Source organism: Panicum virgatum, chromosome 9K (genome assembly GCF_016808335.1).
Source record: "Panicum virgatum strain AP13 chromosome 9K, P.virgatum_v5, whole genome shotgun sequence".
NCBI classification, from domain to species: Eukaryota; Viridiplantae; Streptophyta; class Magnoliopsida; order Poales; family Poaceae; genus Panicum; species Panicum virgatum.
In genome coordinates this window covers 59,767,841-59,787,959 of record NC_053144.1, presented here as the reverse complement: position 1 = coordinate 59,787,959, position 20,119 = coordinate 59,767,841, and the positions used below count along the sequence as shown (strand labels likewise).

Below are 20,119 nucleotides of genomic sequence, written 5' to 3'. Positions count from 1 at the left end.
GTGGGGGCGAACGAATAGGGATGGGAGCGACCGCGCCAGAGGGTTTGGTGGGTGTGGTGGGTGTGCATCCTTGGCTTCTTCCGTTGTGAGCGAGCCTAGAGTTCAAAGCGAGCGCGTACGCAGGGCACGACATGGTCCGTGGATGCACGGTCAGTCTTGAGTTCTTGACCAAAAGTGGTCAGCTAGCATTGCTCTCCCAAAGAACTTGGGCGTCACCGCATCACCCAATCAGTCTGAAACTGATCAAGCAGTATGCAAGTCCAAAATGGACATTCTCCATTACAGTTTGGACCAAGTAAAGCATCAGTGTTTCTTGTTCAAACAAAAACACTGGCGTTTTTCACCAACTAACCCCATGATCAGGCAGGAGAGGGTCCACAGAAACTCCCATGCATGCGCTCGTCGGAAAGGGAGTGGACGGATATGTGGGAACACTACTACACAACCGCGAAAGGCCCGGGTCTGGCGAAAGGGCAGCATGTAGTCGTATGTGCACACGCACGACGAAATCTTTCTGGACCGGAAAAGATTGGGAAATTTTTTAACGGGCAAGCAGAGCCTGCGGCCGCGACCAAACTTGTCGCGAAATAAAGAAAGGCCCCACCTGCCAGCTGCCCGCACGACCCATCAAAACCGGTACAAGTCCACCGAGGCCCAGGACTGGGCGAGAGGGAGGGGAGGCACATTAACACGCGCTGCTGCGGAGGAGGGAGGACTTTGTGGTGCGCAGACATCAGGACGCACCCGCGCGCCGCGGCACTACCCACAAGGGAGACGGAGGCCGCGAGCAGTTCGGCGAGCACGCCTGCCGGCCGTCCGATGAGGAAGCTCTGCCCGAACCTGGAGCGCGATGACGCGCTGGACACGGTGCTGGAGGTGCCGATCCCGGAGGAGATGTTCTCCGGCGGGGGCGGCGGCGGCTCCAGGGGGTCCAGGTTCGGCTGCACCAACGTCAAGGCGTGGATGCGGCCGCACGCCGGCGACCGGTCCGGCGCGGGCGAACCCTGCTCCATGAGCCGCGGGGAGCTGCAGCTCATGCTCGGCGTCATCGGCGCGCCGCTCATCCCGCTGCCCGTCCACCACGCCAAGCAGTCGCCTTCCTCCGTCCTCTGCGAGCAGCTCAAGGCCGACCCCATTGTACGTACGGTCGCGATCGATCAGCCGGCCTCTCGAACGGACGAGACCAGCATTTCTCATCGTGTTAATTTATTGGTCGTTCTTGACGGCGTGCTGATCGGCGGATTTGTCCATCTGCGCGCGTGCTCGTGCTGGCCCTCCAGGAGTCGTCGTCGGCGAAGTACATCGTGCAGCAGTACATCGCGGCGTCGGGCGGGGAATGGGCGCTGAACAAGGTGACGAGCATGTACGCGATGGGCAAGGTGCGGATGACGGCCGCGGAGCTCAACAGCAGCGACGGCGACGGCGGCGGCGGCAACGGGCGCCGCGGCGGGAAGAAGGGCGGCAAGGGCGGCGGCGGCGAGGTCGGCGGGTTCGTGCTGTGGCAGAAGAAGCCGGAGCTGTGGTGCCTGGAGCTCGTGGTGTCCGGCTGCAAGATCAGCGCCGGCAGCGACGGCAAGGTCGCGTGGCGCCAGACGCCATGGCACCAGTCGCACGCCTCCCGCGGCCCGCCGCGCCCGCTCCGGCGATCCCTCCAGGTGCGTAGCGTACCCTACGCTTCCCCCCGCGCACCCGCGCGTGATTCCGCGTACGTTTTCCCAGCTAGCGCCGCGCTGTTCACGCCGTGTGCTCATGGCCACTTTCCATACGTACAACAACTGCTCGTGCTGCCTGCGAGGGACACCTAGGACCCGTCGAAGGTACGGTCGCGTCCCGCGCCAGCTAAAAACACGCTCATCTCAGCCTCAACCCCCAGCAGTAAGGTTTTTTTTTTTTGATCAACTCCCCAACCAGATGAACTCGCGCCAAAGCCGACCTGAACCTGCTGTTGCTATTGCTATCGCTATGGCATTGTGTTCCCAGTGCAGCAGCGCTCGACAATGGAACGGCCACGATGCTACAGCATGCAGCATGTACACGTCCAATCCAGCCTCTCTGACTGGACGCCGTCACACTGGACAAACCCATCGTCGCGTAGAATGCCTGTGTCAGGGCATGTCGACCTCCCCTGCACTGCACATACTGTCGGCAGGACAGAGCAGACGGACCAGAGGTATCATGAGAGGCCTTTTTCAGCAGCGCTCGCCGAAATAATATCACCGGTGCCCGAGCTGCTGCGATGCGAGCCGCGGCCGAGGTCCGGGCGCGCAAGTGCCGGGGATAAGGCCGAGCGTGTTCGCTCATCATTAGCTACCGTGATCGGGAGACCCAGGCGCCACCGCGCCGGTCGGGTACACCTACACGGATTCGGAGACTCATCGTCGTCGGCTTGTCCTTGTCGACGGGAGGGTTAGTGCGTGATGTGATCAGCGGAACAGCCGCTGCGGGGAGGCTACACGCGTAGCAGGCGCTTAGCGCGGGGCGCAGCGTGATTACGGGTCGGCCTCGGCCCGCCCGGGGTCCTCCCCCTGGTCCCTGAGCAGCAGCAGCACCCAACGTGCGGCCATGTGCGCCGCGCCGGCGCGGCCGGGACGCACATCACGTGGACATGGGCCATCATCAATCGGTTGGGGGCGCGCGGCCGGTTCCACCCGACTCTCCCCGCTAATCGCGCCGCACCAACCTGATAAACAGCAACGGGCCAGGGGAGGGAAAGGATTGTCTAGCCTCGTGTCCTCCGCGTGCTCGATCGCTGATTTGACCGGGGAGTCAACCACAACCAACTTGCTCGACGAGCCGCCACTGCTGCCGTTTACTAATGCTGATTTGTGTGCTAATTGCATGCAATCACCACGTTTCCACACACGTAATGACCCCCCCCCCCCTTTTTTTTACTGCAACTTGAATAATGGACCGACACGGCGAACTGACCGGAAGTTAGCATGGCGTTGACGACGTGCAGGGTCTGGACCCGCAGCTGACGGCAAGCCTGTTCGCGGACTCGGTGTGCGTCGGCGAGCGGAGCGTCGACGGCGAGGACTGCTTCGTGCTCAAGGTGGAGGCGGAGGCGTCCAGCCTGCGCGCGCGCAACAGCGGCAGCGTCGAGATCATCCGCCACACCGTGTGGGGCTACTTCAGCCAGCGGACCGGCCTGCTGGTGCAGCTCGAGGACTCGCACCTGCTGCAGATCAAGTCCGCCGGCGCCGCCGGCGGGAGCGTCTTCTGGGAGACCACCATGGAGTCGCGCCTCCACGACTACCGCGCCGTCGACGGCGTCAACATCGCCCACGCCGGCCGCACCGCCGTCTCGCTCGTCCGGTTCGGGGACTGCCAGGACGGCAACACCAGGACGCGCATGGAGGAGGCGTGGAACATCGAGGAGGTGGACTTCAACATCTGGGGCCTGTCCATGGACTGCTTCCTGCCGCCCAGCGACCTTCGGGAGGGCAAGGAGGGCCAGGACGTGGCCATCGTCAAGGCCGACGCGCGGCCGCCGCCGATAAGGATACCGGCGGTGACCGTGCGCGTCGGGCCGGCGCAGGTGGCCGCCGTGAACATGGACGACTCAGACTCGCTCATCGCGAGGTCATGACTGCCGCTCGTGACATACGTACTTACAGTGTTGAGTGAAGAGCAGACACTTGTTACTATAAGATTATACATGTGGCAAGATCTGTAAATATGTTGAGGTTGAGATTTTTTTTTCCTCTTCGAGGTGTGGATTTACCTCAGCTAGAGATGAGGCCAGGAGTGAGTAGCGAGTAATCCGCAATAGATATTCTGAGTAGCTGTGTTGTAATGAGCTTATCATGCTCAGTCCCTGTAAATCTGAAAGAACATCACAATGCAGCCCTGTCACAATACTAGACTATTATTTGTCCCGCTCATAAGCTTCAGCTACACTTATCTGACACAACAATTTCCATGGCGCAACACATTTGTGGCACCCCTGAAAGGCTTAAGGCAGGATCCACTGGATGCATTCAGAAATGATAACACATGGCAGCTTCAGACATCCAGACGCAAGTTCAGGCGTTCAGCGGTTGCACATATGCTGATGCAACAGACACATCAAAAACTAGTATCAACAGGTAGCAGGTGTGTATCCTTTCAGCATATAAGCAACTGACAAGAGAACATATAAACGGTAGCTAAGCACTGAGATGGGCCTTGCAGCCGCATCATAGCAGTCATACAGCATCAACATGTACAAGTAGCTACTTCTAACTTCTAAGGCCGATTGCACAGAGATTGTCACTTTGGGTATATGGACCAGAGGACCATGGTATATTGATCCCATAGGCACTACACAACTGAAGAGAGGACACAAAGAACATACAGTTAATCGCGATAAGCTAGGCTCGGCCTACTGGAGAAAGAGGTGGCCGATGGGGCACATAGCTGGTCGGAGCTCTACCTTGACTGGCTGCCATGGTCTTGAGCTCATGATTGACAAGGAGATCATGCTCTTGCACTGCTTGCGAAGCAACTTGCATCTTGTTAGGGTACCACCTCCCATGAAGCATCACTATACACATCGCAAAAGCTTGAAGTAAAGCAATGGATGATCTGAATTCCACTGTATATAGACCCTCTTTGAAGGAAGTCATACTGAAGGCATTCCTATCTTCTCGCAATCGACCCTGCCAATACAGGTTAAGCAATGGTTTATTTGTTTGGTTGTAACAGAGATACTGGATATAGGCAAAATAAGGAAAAAAGAAAGAAAGACAGCTAGGGCGCACCTGAGCTACAAGCTCAAATCGCTGGCTGCCATCCATGGCCTGGTTAGCTTGAACAGCACCATTTCCCAGGGTACCCGTGAGGACACTCAGCATGCAACCTTCATCCCATCCGCCACAGTCACAAGAACCTCCTGATTTCCACCTCTCGATCAAAGGCAGTGGCTGCCCAGATGTTGATGTGCCATGGAAACCATCAGGTAGAACGGCAATAACATTGGCTGGACCGGAATTAGCATTCCTTGTACTAGGCTGGAAGTTTCCCAGTGGGGGGCAACCGCAGCCACTCGGCGCCAAATCACTTTGTCCCATATTCTGTGAAGATGACTGATTTGAAGTTTCCGCTTCTTGCTGAGGCAGTGCACTGATAAAAGCTGCAAGCTCTCCGCTGATGTGCAAATCACCTGATTCTTCAGATGACGGTAGAAATTCAGAACCAATCAAAACAAACTCCCTGTGTACATGAACATTTTTTGTGTGGTGGCATCTTGATTTTTTATGTGCAACCTTTAATTCTCCAACTATGCTGGATAACAGGTGATGTTTCTTGTTCTTACCCCCTGCCTTGATCCACGTTCCACTTTTTTTCTTAGGTTCTTCAACAGTGAATACAGCATATGTGCTTTCCAGGTCATCCTTCTCGGAGATGCCCTTCTTTCTAACAGTGGCTGCAAGGATATCAGACTCCCCATACGACATCATGAATAAAGGCAAGCCATTCTTCCATGCTAGTTGCAGAAGCGCCTGCCTTGTCGTTGGTGAATCCTTTTCTTGCTGGAGGTATCTTGCACTGTTCAACAGCACATGAGGAGGCTGGTTTATACATGCTTCTGTAGGATAATTCGAATTGACTATCATATCAACTGACCTCTGCACATTCTGTGGCACTGATCCGCCCATGTCCAGAGACTGCTTAGTGGTATTGACTGGAAGATGACACTTCGGAACAAATGAAGGTCGTACTGGACTAGAATGTCTTGGCTTTAATATTGGATCTAACATCCTCCTCAATGGGCTTCGCCTACCTTTGCCATTGGATGATGATCTGTCTCCTATCGTATCGACAGAGGGCCCTACATCGGGCTGTCGAGCACATTGTGTCTCCTTCAGGCTGGAGCTGCGGCTCACTCGATTCATCCGAGCACCTAGATGGCGATCAGGCATCCTATCACTAAACTTTGCAGAGCATTGGGGAGGATTCTCAATGCCACTCATCACAGATCGGTTTCGGTTACTGTTCTTACTTACTTTTGCAGCTGTACCAACAAAATTATTTCTTGCTTCAGTGCTTGTGGTGTGAATCTCTTTAGCTGCTGAATCTATGATGGGAAGTGGACATGAGTATGGAATTTGAGGAAATTCATGGGATGGCTCAATATCCTCCAAGAAAACATCAGGTAACCTACTGCCATTTCTAGGAGTGTCCATCACAGCATAAGATATTAGTGGTTCAAAACTTTGACCATTCAAGACGCTGCTCTGTTCAGGATCATTGCACAAGGAATTATTGTTATTTGAGGCGAACAAATTCTTCCCAATACTATCGCTGTCTGTAAAAAGTCTACGAGAACAGTGATGCACAATGTCTTCAATCCTCCTACTCTCTTCATCTTCGTCCATTTCAGGTCTTCCGCAACTTCTGGAGGAAGAACCTAGAGAGTCAGAGGGTAAAGAAACATTGCTGAGACCTGAGCCAACATAATTACTGGTGGTCTCTGGGCAGGGATGTTTGCTGTGCGCTGGCAACAAGCTCAATACGGCAGAATTTGGGCTAGGTGAATATCTGGCAGTCCCATGGTGTTTATCTGCCAGCCTACTCTGCTGACCTCTGATGGATGAATGGTGATTGTCACTCACTGGGGTAGACTGATTACTCTCAAGTGATCTGCTGCTGGGACTGGCAGACGAATGTGATGGAGATGAGAATAGTACAGACCTGCTAGTACTGGATGGAGAGGCTCCGTGGCTTCTAGTAAGATCATGCTTTTGTTGCTGAGACCAGTTGGCAAGAAGGCCCCACTCAAGAACTCCAACATTCAGTGCTTTGTCTTGACGATGGTCAGCAGTCTCTTTATGCTGTAAATATGAAGGAACATTTGACATATGCTTGACAAGTTCATCAACAGTATTTGTCTTTCGACCAGGCCATGGTTTTGAGCCCTTCATGCATGCAGCCCTTTCCCCACTCAAAGATTCGCGTTGCCTTCGGAACTTATCATTCTTCGCAACTCGGATTCTATCCTCAAATTTTCCATCTACATTCCCATTGACCGCCCCAACCCTGTCCTTTGGCAGGGATGCAATTTGGTCATGCAGTGAATTTCCCTTCTTTTGTCCATCACGACCTGATATGTTCTTCACATTCCTTTCACTGCTAAACTGTCCTTTTGTTGGCATCTTTATGATGGCTGACCATATGAAGGAGAAGTTTCGGGTATCACTTGATTCAATTCAACATCCAAACTCCAGAGGTTGAATTGAGAGGACCAGGAAACCACACTCCCCTATGACCTGAAAATGCAAAAGAGTAAAAAAACAAAAGAAATGTAATTGCGACTTTTTTCTGTGGGGAAAATACGCATTCACTCTAATCAATCATCAGCATATGAAAATAGCAAGAAGTAAGACTACCATTCAATACTGTGTTATGCGCCATCAAAAAAAAATACTGTGTTATGCTAATTTTATCAAGAATTAAGAATGTCTAATGTATTAATTACATCATTCTGTCTCCCGGGAATCCTGTAGGTATGGTTTATGCTGCTTCTACATGTCTGCAGTGCGGAGGTGCTAGTCCACCGACATCTTTTGGCATAATAATGTTCTAATGAGGACATGTCCATAATCTTGCGTGCAAGATATAAAAAATTAAATAAAAAAGGGCTCCCGCTAAAGATAAAAAGACACTCAGGCCGGAGAGTTTCGTTTGTCTAAAAAAAAGAGATAAAAAGACACCCTAAAAAAAAGAGAGCTTGATGCCAATATCCATACACTACTGCAGAAAGTGTGTTGCTACTAAAATAAAGAAAAGTATATGCAACAGCCAGAGAACCAGGCAGCCATTGATAGTTCAGTATTCAGTCCTAATGCAATGTGTGCCACGGACATCCGAACATCTGTTCTTGTTTGCTGATAGAAAAAACGGATCTTTTCCATTTGATTTTCTTTACTGTGAGTGACGGTAAACCTGCTGATGCAAAACAAAAGCTCGAAATTGCTGCCGAAAAAAGTATCACGAACTGGGTTGAAACAAAACTCAATTTTTTTTGTCTTCCTTTTTGCAGATTAGCCGCAGAATGCATCATCAACGAAGACTATTAGCTACAGCAATACAAACGGGGAAACAAGAAGACAACATCGCAAGCCGCGACACTAAACCGGTAAACCCTGCCAGAAACCCCCTTCACTCTCACTATCCCGAAGTCCCTAGTGAATTGCCCGCATTACCCAGAAATGGAATCGAACGAACACATAAAACCGAGGTGAGCACATACCAGCTCGCCCGGAGGAATCGACGCCTCATAGTCGCCAAATCATCAAGATCCAAGTTGGGGGATCACGGAACAGATCTGCCACGCCTGCAGCGCCACCAAGAAGAAAGATCAGCAAGCGACCACAGGAAGACAGTGCAAAATCTCCAGTGCAACGAAATAAAAGATGCATCACCTGAGGGAAAGGGAGAGACGACGCGAGAGCTCGCGGCAGTGGCGGGGGAGAGGGGCAAGTGGGCTGGATAGAGACCTGCGGCGGATTGGTATGGTATAGGACGGGGGTTGGAGGCGTGGTGGGAGTGGTAGGAGCCGCAGTGCTACACTGCCTACTGCTACTCCCCTATCCCCCCTTCCTATAGATGATGGGTTGGGTGACCAGGAAGGTGGCCGGTGCCGGCGCGCGCCTGTGGTGCGCCCCGCGTGCTCGCTGCTGGCCGGGCCTTCTCCTCCACTCCTCCCCCCGTTTCACTTCACGTTTCTACTGGTACCTCCCAGCCTTGTGACTCCGGAGGTGGGGCGTGGGGTGGGGGGCTGCGGTGCTGGAGAAAAGCACGAAACTGAGCTGTTTCGTTGTCGTCGTCGTCGTCGTCGTCGTCGGGATCACGAGGGGGAGGAGGCGACTGGATGGGACGGGTGATGGATCGGATCTTGGAGTGGTGGGAACGGGGAGAGGGAGGGGGCGGGGCTCGGCAGTCGGCACTTGCGCTGCAGTAAAAGAAAAGCGCGGGGGCGGACGGGCAGGGTGGGGGGCCCGGGTGGCGGTGTGTGCGGCAGTGCGGCGGGCGTGAGGTGTGTGCGCGAGGGTGAGGTCAGCAGCGTCTGCTCTGGCACGGCGCCCGGCGCGGGCGGACGGCGACTTCTTCCATCTGCTCGTGTAGTGCTCCTCCGCCGCGGCGCGGCAGGCAAGGCATCCCATCCCCCGGGGCCGTCTCATTATTGCCGCGCGAGGCGAGCCCCTCCCTCCCCCGTGCAGTGTACTGTATAGTCTGTATGTAGTGTGTGTACTGCGTTACCCGCTCCGCGCCCGTGATCCGTGCAGCTCGCGTTGTAGTATTAAATATAGTTAAAAATAAAACTAATTGTATAATTTGAATGTACACAACGAGACGAATGTTTTAAACCTAATTAGTCATAAGTACTACAGTAACCCACATGTGCTAATAATGCGGTCAAATGCCTCAAAAAATTCGTCTCACGGTTTCCAGATGAGTTCTGAAATTAGTTTTTTAATTAGTATTCGAAAAATCTTCTCGACATCTGATCAAACAGTCGATTTTACGTCCAAAAATTTTCATTTTGGTAACTAAACGCCCCACCTCCGGATTTGGGGTTTTCTGGTTATCCGGACGGCAAAGTTAGGGGGATGTGATTGATCGCCGATGTGATGTGATTCATGCTTGGCACTTGCGCCCTGTTTTTCCTACCCTTGTAAACACAAAAAAAATAAAAAATCCATCACATCGAATATTTCGACACATACATGAAATACTAAATAAAGTCTATTTATAAAATTTTTTGCATAGATGGGATGTAAATCGCGAGACGAATCTAATAACCCTACTTAATCCATGATTTTGCAACAATGATACTACAGTAACCATCCGCTAATTATTAATTAATCATGGATTAATTAGCATCATTAAATTCGTTTCGCGATTTACAACCCATCTGTAAAAAAAATTTTGTAAATAGACTTCATTTAGTACTTCAAATTAGCAACTTTCGCAAAAAAAATTTGCAAACGAACTAAACATAGCCTTGGCTGCTTGGGCGGGGGACCGAAGGAGGCTGGAGTTAGAGTGGTGTGAGAGAAAAATACTGTTACCTGACTGGAGGCTAGAGCTGGAGTGGTGTGAGAGGGAATTACTGTAGGGCTGGAGTCCTACCCACCAACCGAACACGGTGATCATGGACTCAGGGGGAGGAAGGTTTGAGATACAGTACCGCCGCCATCGTAGACATCAAAACAGAAAAAAGAAACAAAAAAGAGATTTGAAAACAATACGGAATTGCATTACCACGGATAAGTGAAAACTACCTCCAGTTTTTTTTTCTCTTCTACCTCTTCCCTTCTTTTGCCAAAGAATGCTAAGTGGAAGCACTCCGGCGGCACATGACAGATTTGTGCCTGGTTTGGTTGGGAGATTCAGCCAGCAACAACAGTATTTTTCTCTCACGCCAAATCAGCCAGCCAGCCAGCCAACCGGCAGTATTTTCCTCTCACGCCAAATCAGCCAGCCATCCAGCCAGCCAGCCGAACAAGGCGCTGGGGTTCAAATCCCGCGTGGGCAAATTTCCATCTCCGAGAAAAAAACTCTCTCGCCGGCGCAACCACGAACGGAAGCCAATTACTTCCTCTTAATGAAAAATAGTCGGGGCCGTCATACCCTACCTGGTTGATTTTTTTTTAGCTCTCCTCTTCTTTTGTACCACCGGGCTCCGACGGTAGGGAGCTCCGAGACATCAGGACAACATGAGTGGTAGCCTGGTAGGGCAGCGGTGGAACCGATGACGGTGGACTCTGGTTGCGCCGTGAAGTAAGTGATGAGTTAAGGTTGACAGCGGTTGAAACCATGGTGGCGGATAAAAAAGGGTGAACAAGAGAGGTGAGCTCGAACGCTGCACGCGAGCAGAGCACGAAAAAGGGAGGAGGGAGGAGAAGAGGGCAGTGGAGGGAAGGGACACACCACTACGAGGTGGTGGCAGTGTCGGGAAGGAGTGGATAAAAACTCGGTATTTTTAAAGAACTTTTATCAATAATAATTAAAGCAAGCAATAATAAAAAAGTGATATTTTGTATAATTTTTTTAAAAAGATGAGTGGTCAAATTTAGAATTTAAAAATCAAAGGAATTATAATTTGGAACGGGTGGAGTGGGATAAAAAATGGATGAGATGAAGTTGTTCTCAAGCATCCATTTCTGATTTCAGAAAAGGAAATTTAGAAATTCTGGGTGTAAATAAAGTGAGAAAAATACATTTCAAATGTCAAAAATACTATCACATAAACTTGTTTTCTCTCACCGTTTTCCCTCCTGCCCTGCCTATGTAATTACTTATTTGACCTTTCTCATGGTACCTCTTCTCCTGCATTGTTGGATTTTATTTTTCATAAATACTGCGGCCAATGAGAAGTTCGTAAGTGCTAAAAGTACACCTAAAAATTCACTACATCGTAGAAAACTGATAGCGAACGTTTACTTTTATAGTTTTAAGATGCACCTATTGACTAAAGTCCGACAATGTACGCTGTACCGCATCAGTTCATTAAAACGCTGCAGGCAGGAATCGCTAAAATGCTGTGCGATCACTATGCAATTAGTGCTAGTAGCAGTATAGACTATAGAGTTAAGAAGTGGGGTAGTTGAGCAATATAAGCATCCGAAACGGCTGAAAATAAAATTAGTGCATGTAATCGCTTTATATATGTCTCGCCATAGCTTCATTGCAGGAGTTGGTAAATTAGTACATCCATGTGACAATTTCTCGAGGATCAGAAAAACTTAAATGGATCCCAATGCAAACTTGAGACATGCTACCGTGGCTTCCTCGCTAATTATGGCTGCTGATCCATGTGACAAGTGACGTTACATTTAAAATAGAAGAATCAGTCAAGTGACACACGTACTAATTGTGCTTCACGCGCAAAAGCGCAAGCACAACACACGTAGTCGACAGGAACAAAAAATGCGGATTTAGTATCGATCCTTTGCCCCCCACCATCGTCTTCGAAGTGATTTTTTGCTTTGGCCTTTGTACTTTTACCTGTCGAGTCGACGACGCGGCCAGCCGTATGCTCGAAACATCATTTCTTCGGAGCCGCTTTCTCTCGCTCATGTGGCGAAGATCTTTATTCCGGAAACGGGGTGGGATCGGGTTTCGTTCAGCATCCTTTAATTGTTGCCGCGCAGTACAAGCGTCTTTGTAGGGGGGGGCATGCATGCCTCTTTCGTCTTTGCTGGTTCGCATCGCATGCGTAGAGCGCGCGTTCTGCCAGCACAAAGCTTTCCCGGAACGGAGGAGCAGGTACCTTGGAGAGCGGAGGCCATACATTGCTTGCTGCTGGAAACGGCGTCCAGCTTCCAATGCTACGCAACAATGAATGCCCTCTCTGGTTTCCAGAGCTGCAGAGAGCCTGCCACCGCTTGGCCCGGAAGCTGCATGCGTGCGACGAGACACGGCGACGCGCAGGTCTCCTTTGTTCGAACGCGATCATGCCGGCGCGCGATCTGCGCGGCGCCCGCGAGCGCGCCGGGCGCCGCCTGCTCGGCTGCCACACCCGCGTCGTCAGCCATGTGTGTCTTGGCGCCCAGCTCCAGCTCCCCTGTAATTTCGCCGGCAAGTTTGACGCCTGAGCAACATCCTTCACATGCCAAATGTCTGGAGACCAGACCGCGGATAACAAATGGCACGGACCTATATTTTTAGCAGGCGGAGGAATGATCGATTTGTATACGGGGTTAGCAACGTGCCGGTCGCTAAGCTACAAAAAGAAGGCGTCACGGGAAGCGATAAGGTCGCGAAACACGGCCGTGTGGAGGAGGAGGAGGAGGAGGAGGAGGGGAAAGAAGAAGGCGTCGAAATGATTGGGGGGATCTTGTCCGGCTCCGACGCGAGTTAAAGCAGCAGCTTTCCGTCATGTCCCGGAATCTCACGGAGCTCGCCGGACCCGTTCTTCTTCTCTTGCTCCGCTTCGTTTTCTTCTCGCCGAGATCATCCAGGTTTTATTTTTTTTAGAAAAAGAGAGAGACCTGACTCTAGAAAGATGCCTACTGGAGGCTGGGCGCTGTACACGGCTCGGAAAAACCGGACGAAAAGGAGAGCACCAAACGCTAGAAATCAATAAAATCACGCAAAGCCCTCAAGAGGCCGGCCTAATGTGACTATGTGAGGTCGCTTTGGGCAAAGCAGCCGGGCGGGTGCCCGCCACGATCCCGTCAGCGGCTTTGGAAGAATCCAAAGGCCAGCGTCCCCGGCCGGCCCCGGCACAGGGGGCAAGAATCGGCGCCAAATGGGTACCGGCCAGGAGCAAGGCAACGCGGTGCGGGGGCGCTGCCGCACTAGGGCTGGTGATTTTGAGATTTCCAGCCGGTTCACACGATTCTTGCTCGGTTCGTGCGGCCCGGAGAGCATGGCGGCATGGCGCCGTGCCGCGCTGTCGGGCAAGCGAGTGGGCAACAGCGGGGTGCAGGGCCGGGTCTGTTCTTGGATGTTGATGTGATCGATTGACTTTTGCGATCTGGGCACTAGCCTTGTTCGGCTGGCGGATTCAGCCGGAATCAGCCAGCCACAACAGTATTTTTCTCTCACGCAAAATCAGCCCAGCCACCAACCAACCAACCAGCCAATAGTATTTTCCTCTCACGCGAAATCAGCCAGCCATCCAGCCAGCCAGCCAGCCCAACAAGGCGACTGTTTTTTTTCCCACTGCTCGGCAGTCTTGCTGATCTTCGTTCCGTAGTACTGGCACGCATCTTCGACAGAACGGCAGCCATCACACCACCGCTCTTCTGCTTGTGGTCGTGGGCCGTGTGGCCTCGTACTGGTGCCCGAGCGCTGGCGGAGTTCACAGTTTCACACAGACGCGAGCTTTTTACTCGCGGAGGGATCGGCACTTCCGAACAACTGGAGCCGTAGGAGCCGTAGCATTTTGACTGGTGCGGTAGGTTCTTGCCTTCTTGGCTTGCACGAGGATCACCCATCACTGTTCCATGAGCGCTCAGCAAGGGCGTTGCAACGAGTAAAGTCTCGAGGGAGCAAGCTTCTTACAGTAAGGCTCTGTTTATTTCCCAAAAAAATTTCTAAAATATCTGTCACATCGAAAGTTCGGACACATATATGGAGTATTAAATGCAGTTGAAAAAATAACTAATTACACAGTCTAACTGATTAGCACAATATGAATCTTTTAAACCTAATTAGTTCATGATTGGACATTATTTATCAAATAACAACGAAATGTACTACAATACTAAAACCAACAACTTTTCGCCAAATAAACAGGACCGGTGCAGGTGTTGTACGGGTACAGCCTACGTACTACTACAGGGGTACACACAAATTTCATAGGCCCGTCAATCACCTTCCGCGGCCCTGTTTGTTTCCGTAGCACGAGCAGCAGCGCACATGATTTTCGAGAAAAAAATCTCACATATATGGAGTACTAAATGAAGTTTATTTGCAAAATTTTTTCACGGGTGAGTGTAATTTTTCACGACACATCTAATGACAGTAATTAATCGATGATCGGCTACAGTAATACTACAGTAATCATCCTCTAAACGTGCGGTCAAAGGTCTCATTAGGTTCGTCTCGCGAAATAGCGGAAGGTTGTGGAGTTAATAATAACCCTAGTTATTATTAGTCAAAATTTTTGTGCTAATCGCGCTAAAAAACAGGGCCCGCATCGACGAACAGCACGGAGCGGCGACCTGCCAGCCTGCCAGATCGGCCGTACGATGACGAGACGACGATGGAACGAGTCAAGACTGTTCCGGTAGGCCCAGCATGACCCGCTACAACCTTGCCTGGTCCAGTTTTTTTTTGTTTTTTTGAGAAATCCTTGCCTGGTCCAGTTGCTCCAGCCTCCGCTAGCATCGACTTGCCCGCGCCGACATTGAGAAAGGCCCAGAAACTGCGGAATCAATTTTACGTGCCGCACGGCCCAGTCGCGCGTCGCGTCTGTCGAGCTCCACGCACCCGCCACCCGGCAAAGCCGGCGGCAAGGTCAGGCCGGGCAGGGCGCACCTCCAGCGCCGATGCGAGGGATATTCCATGGCCACCGACCTTGGACTTGGAACGCGACACATCGACTCCACTGCTACACCAGGTAGCATCTCTCGACACTGGAAGCCCCGACCATACATTTTTTTAGAAACATACATGTATTTCAAGTTAAGAGAAACGTACATATACGAATACAAGTATGTCAGACAAGGATATAGACAGCTGTCCCACCAAACTTACACAAAGGGCCTCTAGGAAAACCAAAAAAACAACAAGAATCCTGCCCCATATGCTCGCCGGAAACAGCAGCGCTCCCCACCGGAAGACGCCGGCTCCGGCCACCGAACGCCCAGAGGTCGGAGAGAACCCCATCGCACGAAGGCTTTGAGTTGAGCCGCAGAAGAAGAAGCCATCGCTGGTCACCCATCGGCCGGGGACACGCCCCGAGTTCCCTCGACCTTGGATCTGAGCTCGTCGTCGACGCCGGCCGCCGCCGCGAGAGAGTCGAGCCAGATCCAGCTGCCAAACTCCCACACAGCCCTCAGCAACCTCCGAACCTTTGAAGCAAAAAGCCGGCACGCACCTCGCAAGACGACGAGACGCCGGCGACCACCTCCTGTACAGCAGCTCCACCACGGGACCACCACCTCCACGGACCCACCATTGCCGCCGGAGTGAAGCAGCAAAGGGACGGGGACAAGTCCGAGAGGACTTATTCCGATGCGCCGTCGTCGCCGCCGCCTGGACACCAACACCTAGATCTGCTAGGACCTACCCTACCCGTATCGCCCGGCCGGGGCCCAACGGTCTCCACCCCCTCCCGACGACGCCGAGGCTATCGGAGGAAGAGGAGACCGCCGTCCCCGGCGGCGGCAACGAAATCGCCTTTTTTCGCCATTTGTACTGTAGCAGAGCGAGAGAGTTCGAGAGCGACCCCCAACCATACATTTAAATGGACATCTAACATGCCAGTTTTGGATGAGATTATGAGACTATTCTCTACATTCACTCTCACTTTCTTTGATCGAGATTTCACATCCAGCTCTACATATGCTGATATGCCTCTGGTGTAGCTACAAAGAAGCTTCACCCACTACAAGAGTTATGTGCATTTTCCACCAAATACTAAGAATTCATATTTCTTTAATATTCAATATTGATTTATAGTTTTATAAAAGAGCACATCACTAAATAAGATCCTTACACCTAAGCACATTTGACATAACGAACTCGGTTGGTAAAGTTTTTGTGGTGTAATCTGCCCAATCATATTCGAATTTTTGACTCGGCATCGGTTGGTAAGGATTCAACCAACGTCGTCGTTAATCTCAAAAATGAATTGACTCAGTTTTTCGAAGATTCTCATATTACGTAGTCAGTTTTTCGACTCTTCAGCCACCATCACAGCTCACAAAGCCTGCTACTTGTTTACCATATTGATATATTCATATGCTAAGGTTGAAATTCGGCGATGAAAAGAAATGAGAGAGGATGCTGGTTCCGAAGGGAACGGTCCTGGAAGCGTCTCTTTCTCTCCAAGTCAGTCTCTCATCTTGGCCATGGCTTTTCACCCGAACCCATGCCCATGTTTTTATTCCCGGCCGCCGACCTCCTGAGCAGGTGAAAATAAAAAATCCCCTTCAAACCCTAAGCCCTCCGCTGTCCGCACCTCTGCACCCCGAATCCGCCCCCAACGCTGCTAGGGTTTAATGCCCGCGACCTCCTCACGCACTCCGCCCGGTCGCTGATCTGGCCCGTTCGATTCCTTTAGGCTCTAGGGCCCAGGCTCTAGAGGCGGGTGGAGCGGCGTCACGGCGAGAGGGGGGGCGGCGGATGCAGACGGAGGCGAGGGTGGGGATGGCCGCCGCCACGATGGACGGCGGCGGCGGCGCTGCGGCCGCAGCGCGGAGGTACACGACGCAGCAGCAGCAGCAGGCACAGCCGCAGCTGCAGCACCACCAGCCGCAGCTCGGGACAGTGCCCCACCTCCTCGCCGGCGGCGTCGCCGGCGCAGTCAGCAAGACCTGCACCGCGCCGCTCGCACGCCTCACCATCCTCTTCCAGGTGTGTATCGGCTCTAAGGAGGGCGGTTTTGCTTCTTTTGCGCGCTAGGCTGCTCTAACGCTCACTGAGCGCTCGTGTAAATAGCAGAGCGATTGTAATATCCCTTGTATGTATAACTAAGCCGCGGAACCCGAGTTGCACATTTCTGTGTTTTTTTAGACTGACAAGGAAATAGCAGAGCGATTGTAATATCCTTTGTATGTGTAACTAAGCCGCGGAACCTGAGTTGCACATTTCTGTGTTTTTTAGACTGACCAGGCAACAATCCTATTAGTCATCATGGAGAGAAGTAACATTAAGCATTTTGCTTTGACAACTGACAAAACTTATTTAGCTGTACAAAGAAATGCTAATCACATGATTTGTTGATCTTGTTGGAGAAATCCTGGATACTGCCATGGTACAACTGTACAAGTAGACTCATAGTGGATATTGCCATATTGTTCCACACTTTTGCTCACTTGCTGTGTGGCTTTTAGTGAAATTTATGATTTCCGTGTGCAGGTGCAAGGAATGCACTCAGACGTGGCTACAATGCGGAATACTAGTATCTGGCGTGAAGCGTCCCGCATTGTCTATGAAGAAGGCTTCCGGGCTTTCTGGAAAGGGAATCTCGTTACTATCGCCCACCGGTTGCCTTACTCTTCAATTAGTTTCTATGCGTATGAGAGATACAAGAATGTAAGTTCAGGTGTTTTTGGATAAAAGTCTGCACGGATGTTGTCTCTTACTGATGTTGTGCAAGTAATTTAAGTTGAATTTGGGATCTGCAGATGCTTCAGATGCTGCCAGGTCTCGAGAAGAATGGTGGATTCGGTGCGGATGTTGGTGTTAGATTGCTAGGTGGTGGTTTATCAGGAATTACCGCGGCTTCTATGACATATCCACTGGACTTGGTGCGGACACGTCTTGCTGCTCAGGTAGGATGCTGTTACCAACTGGGTAAAGCTTTGTAAATATATTTTGAAATGACCAGGTGTCAAATAAATTGGCCTTTTTAGATTCTTGTTCACTTGAAATAGCAGGGCACTCATTAGTTTCCTTTCAAAAGATTATCTACCATTTTCTTGATTGTAATTTTATTCCGGAGTAGAGTAATAACCTCTGTAATCTATTGCCTACAAAACAAAGTACAACTCGAGTGTATGATTTTTCCATGTACTTAGGCTTAATAGGTGCTTGCAACTAAATTTAATGTCAAATGTAGACAAAGTAAACTGAACGATATATATGCCCATGCCAAACAGTGTTTTGCATTGCTTTAGAATTTAGCATATTTTATTGCGTGCGTGCTTTCAGCATTTGAATTGTAGACTACCATGAGGAAGCTTCCATTGTTCAGCTAGGTTTTGGACCACTAATAAGGGACTTTCCCACCATTGTATGATTGCAGACAAATACTGCCTACTACAGGGGCATATCTCATGCTCTTTTCGCGATCTGTAGAGATGAGGGTTTCAGGGGATTGTACAAGGGTCTTGGTGCCACTTTACTGGTATGGTCATTTCTATGTTTTGCTTATTCACATCCTACTTTGTGTTACATACTTGCATTGTCTGATGATTCTGTAAAATACAGGGAGTGGGCCCCAGCATCGCAGTAAGCTTCTCTGTATATGAAACTTTACGTTCCCATTGGCAAATAGAGAGGTAATTTTGTTTATTACAAATTAGATGTGGGATTGGAGTATTATCCTTGTGTTTTTTAGTATTTTTTTTCTTTACTAACATTTGATCTTCAAATCAGGCCATATGATTCCCCTGTCCTGATCAGTTTAGCCTGTGGAAGTCTTTCGGGAATTGCATCATCAACTTGTAAGTGTTAGAAGCTCAAATTTTTGTACATGTAGTGATTTTTTATATCTGCCTCGAGAGAAAGATTGAAAGATAATGAATTGAAAATTGCATGTAAAAAGTTAGAATCCACTTTGTTTGGCTATAAATTCCTTTTTTCTTCCTAAGGAAGTCTTATGTATTCATGTTTCTACCTATATATATATTTGACTTTCCACTCGATTTCCTTTTTAACTTCATGTAAGCGAAATGATAATGATTGATTATACCATCTTGGCCAGTCTGATTTTTTCCAGAATAATGCTCAATTGTCTTAAGGAAAAAAAAGTAATGGCCTGCTAATTCAGTCAAACTTAGTTAACCGCTTTGATCATGTGGTGTTCACTATTTTTTTCAGTTACATTCCCGTTGGACCTTGTGAGACGCCGCATGCAACTGGAAGGTGCAGGTGGGAGGGCTCGTATCTACAACACGGGACTTTTTGGAACGTTTGGACATATTGTCCGCATGGAAGGTTTTAGAGGCCTATATAGAGGAATCCTGCCTGAGTACTGCAAAGTAGTTCCTGGTGTTGGCATCGTATTTATGACATACGAAATGCTGAAGGCCATCCTCACAGGACTGGAATCAGATGATTAGATCTCCTCTGTTCTTTCATGCCCAACAATTTTGATATATGGTGGCAGAATAACTTTTGAGGCTGATTAGGGTGGGATAAGTATGAGTATGTAGCATATGGTAGGATTTAGAACTTGCTGAGTTTTGCAGTTCGTATGACATGGTTACCGGATTTCTTGTAGGGCACCATGAAAGATGCCATAGGTCTTCCAACTTTTTCCCCCCCATAGACATCGTTTTTGTGTACCTTCATGACTTTCACACTGTAATGATACATAAGGCAGTCTACCGTGTTACCACCTTCATCGCACCTCCAAGAGAAGCTCTCCAAGTCTATAAATGTTATAGCGAGGTTATGGATAGCGGTGGAAGGGAACTGTGAATAGCCTTTGACATTCATTTATCCTGATATGGATCTGTTTCCTGTATACTGATATTGTATCTCAATTTATGGGATGGGACAACAATCACACGATGTATGGCAAGAGCTTAACATCTGACATGGTGATTATACCAGCGTTCACATTATTGGAAATGTTAGCGAATGATGTACCTTGACTTCATTTCTTGTTAGATAGTTCTCCTATGTACTGGGGGTATATGGGTTGGTGAGGGATCCTGTGGCTGCTCACTGCAGTCTTTTTTCTTCGCTGGCACTTCAAAGGTGCCCTTTGCATATATACAATCAA

The 20,119-nt window shown here is 50.1% G+C and overlaps 3 protein-coding genes across 3 annotated transcripts; 2 read left to right on the top strand and 1 right to left on the bottom strand.

The window, feature by feature from the left end:
• Positions 1 to 653: 653 nt before the first annotated feature.
• On the top strand, positions 654 to 3,879 carry LOC120652889. The gene is made up of 3 exons (XM_039930828.1): positions 654 to 1,137; positions 1,281 to 1,655; positions 2,960 to 3,879. Exons 1-3 carry the CDS (start codon positions 820 to 822, stop codon positions 3,587 to 3,589), a joined length of 1,323 nt encoding a protein of 440 aa, XP_039786762.1. The 5' UTR covers positions 654 to 819; the 3' UTR covers positions 3,590 to 3,879.
• A 168-nt stretch (positions 3,880 to 4,047) lies between these two features.
• Positions 4,048 to 8,894, bottom strand: LOC120652890. Its single transcript, XM_039930829.1, has 4 exons — positions 8,406 to 8,894; positions 8,234 to 8,317; positions 4,743 to 7,250; positions 4,048 to 4,640 (listed from the first exon to the last, which is right to left on the bottom strand). Exons 3-4 carry the CDS (start codon positions 7,134 to 7,136, stop codon positions 4,353 to 4,355), a joined length of 2,682 nt encoding a protein of 893 aa, XP_039786763.1. The 5' UTR covers positions 7,137 to 7,250; positions 8,234 to 8,317; positions 8,406 to 8,894; the 3' UTR covers positions 4,048 to 4,352.
• Positions 8,895 to 16,524: 7,630 nt separating this feature from the next.
• LOC120652887 (mitochondrial substrate carrier family protein B-like) lies at positions 16,525 to 19,958 on the top strand. Its single transcript, XM_039930826.1, has 7 exons — positions 16,525 to 17,019; positions 17,524 to 17,700; positions 17,793 to 17,939; positions 18,413 to 18,514; positions 18,598 to 18,668; positions 18,766 to 18,833; positions 19,210 to 19,958. The coding sequence occupies exons 1-7, from the start codon at positions 16,789 to 16,791 to the stop codon at positions 19,449 to 19,451; spliced, it is 1,038 nt and encodes a 345-aa protein (XP_039786760.1). The 5' UTR covers positions 16,525 to 16,788; the 3' UTR covers positions 19,452 to 19,958.
• The last annotated feature ends 161 nt before the right edge of the window (positions 19,959 to 20,119 follow it).

What these genes read in the sequence shown, in the direction of transcription:
- LOC120652889 (XM_039930828.1), top strand. Translation starts at nt 820, where the DNA reads ATGAGGAAGCTCTGCCCGAACCTGGAGCGCGATGACGCGCTGGACACG. An exon ending in AGCTCAAGGCCGACCCCATT is followed by an intron (nt 1,138 to 1,280) that starts GTACGTACGGTC and finishes CTGGCCCTCCAG; the next exon opens with GAGTCGTCGTCGGCGAAGTA. An exon ending in CGCTCCGGCGATCCCTCCAG is followed by an intron (nt 1,656 to 2,959) that starts GTGCGTAGCGTA and finishes GACGACGTGCAG; the next exon opens with GGTCTGGACCCGCAGCTGAC.
- LOC120652890 (XM_039930829.1), bottom strand. Translation starts at nt 7,136, where the DNA reads ATGCCAACAAAAGGACAGTTTAGCAGTGAAAGGAATGTGAAGAACATA. An exon ending in GATTTGAGCTTGTAGCTCAG is followed by an intron (nt 4,641 to 4,742) that starts GTGCGCCCTAGC and finishes CTGTATTGGCAG; the next exon opens with GGTCGATTGCGAGAAGATAG.
- LOC120652887 (XM_039930826.1), top strand. Translation starts at nt 16,789, where the DNA reads ATGCAGACGGAGGCGAGGGTGGGGATGGCCGCCGCCACGATGGACGGC. An exon ending in GGACACGTCTTGCTGCTCAG is followed by an intron (nt 17,940 to 18,412) that starts GTAGGATGCTGT and finishes GTATGATTGCAG; the next exon opens with ACAAATACTGCCTACTACAG. An exon ending in TCCCATTGGCAAATAGAGAG is followed by an intron (nt 18,669 to 18,765) that starts GTAATTTTGTTT and finishes TCTTCAAATCAG; the next exon opens with GCCATATGATTCCCCTGTCC.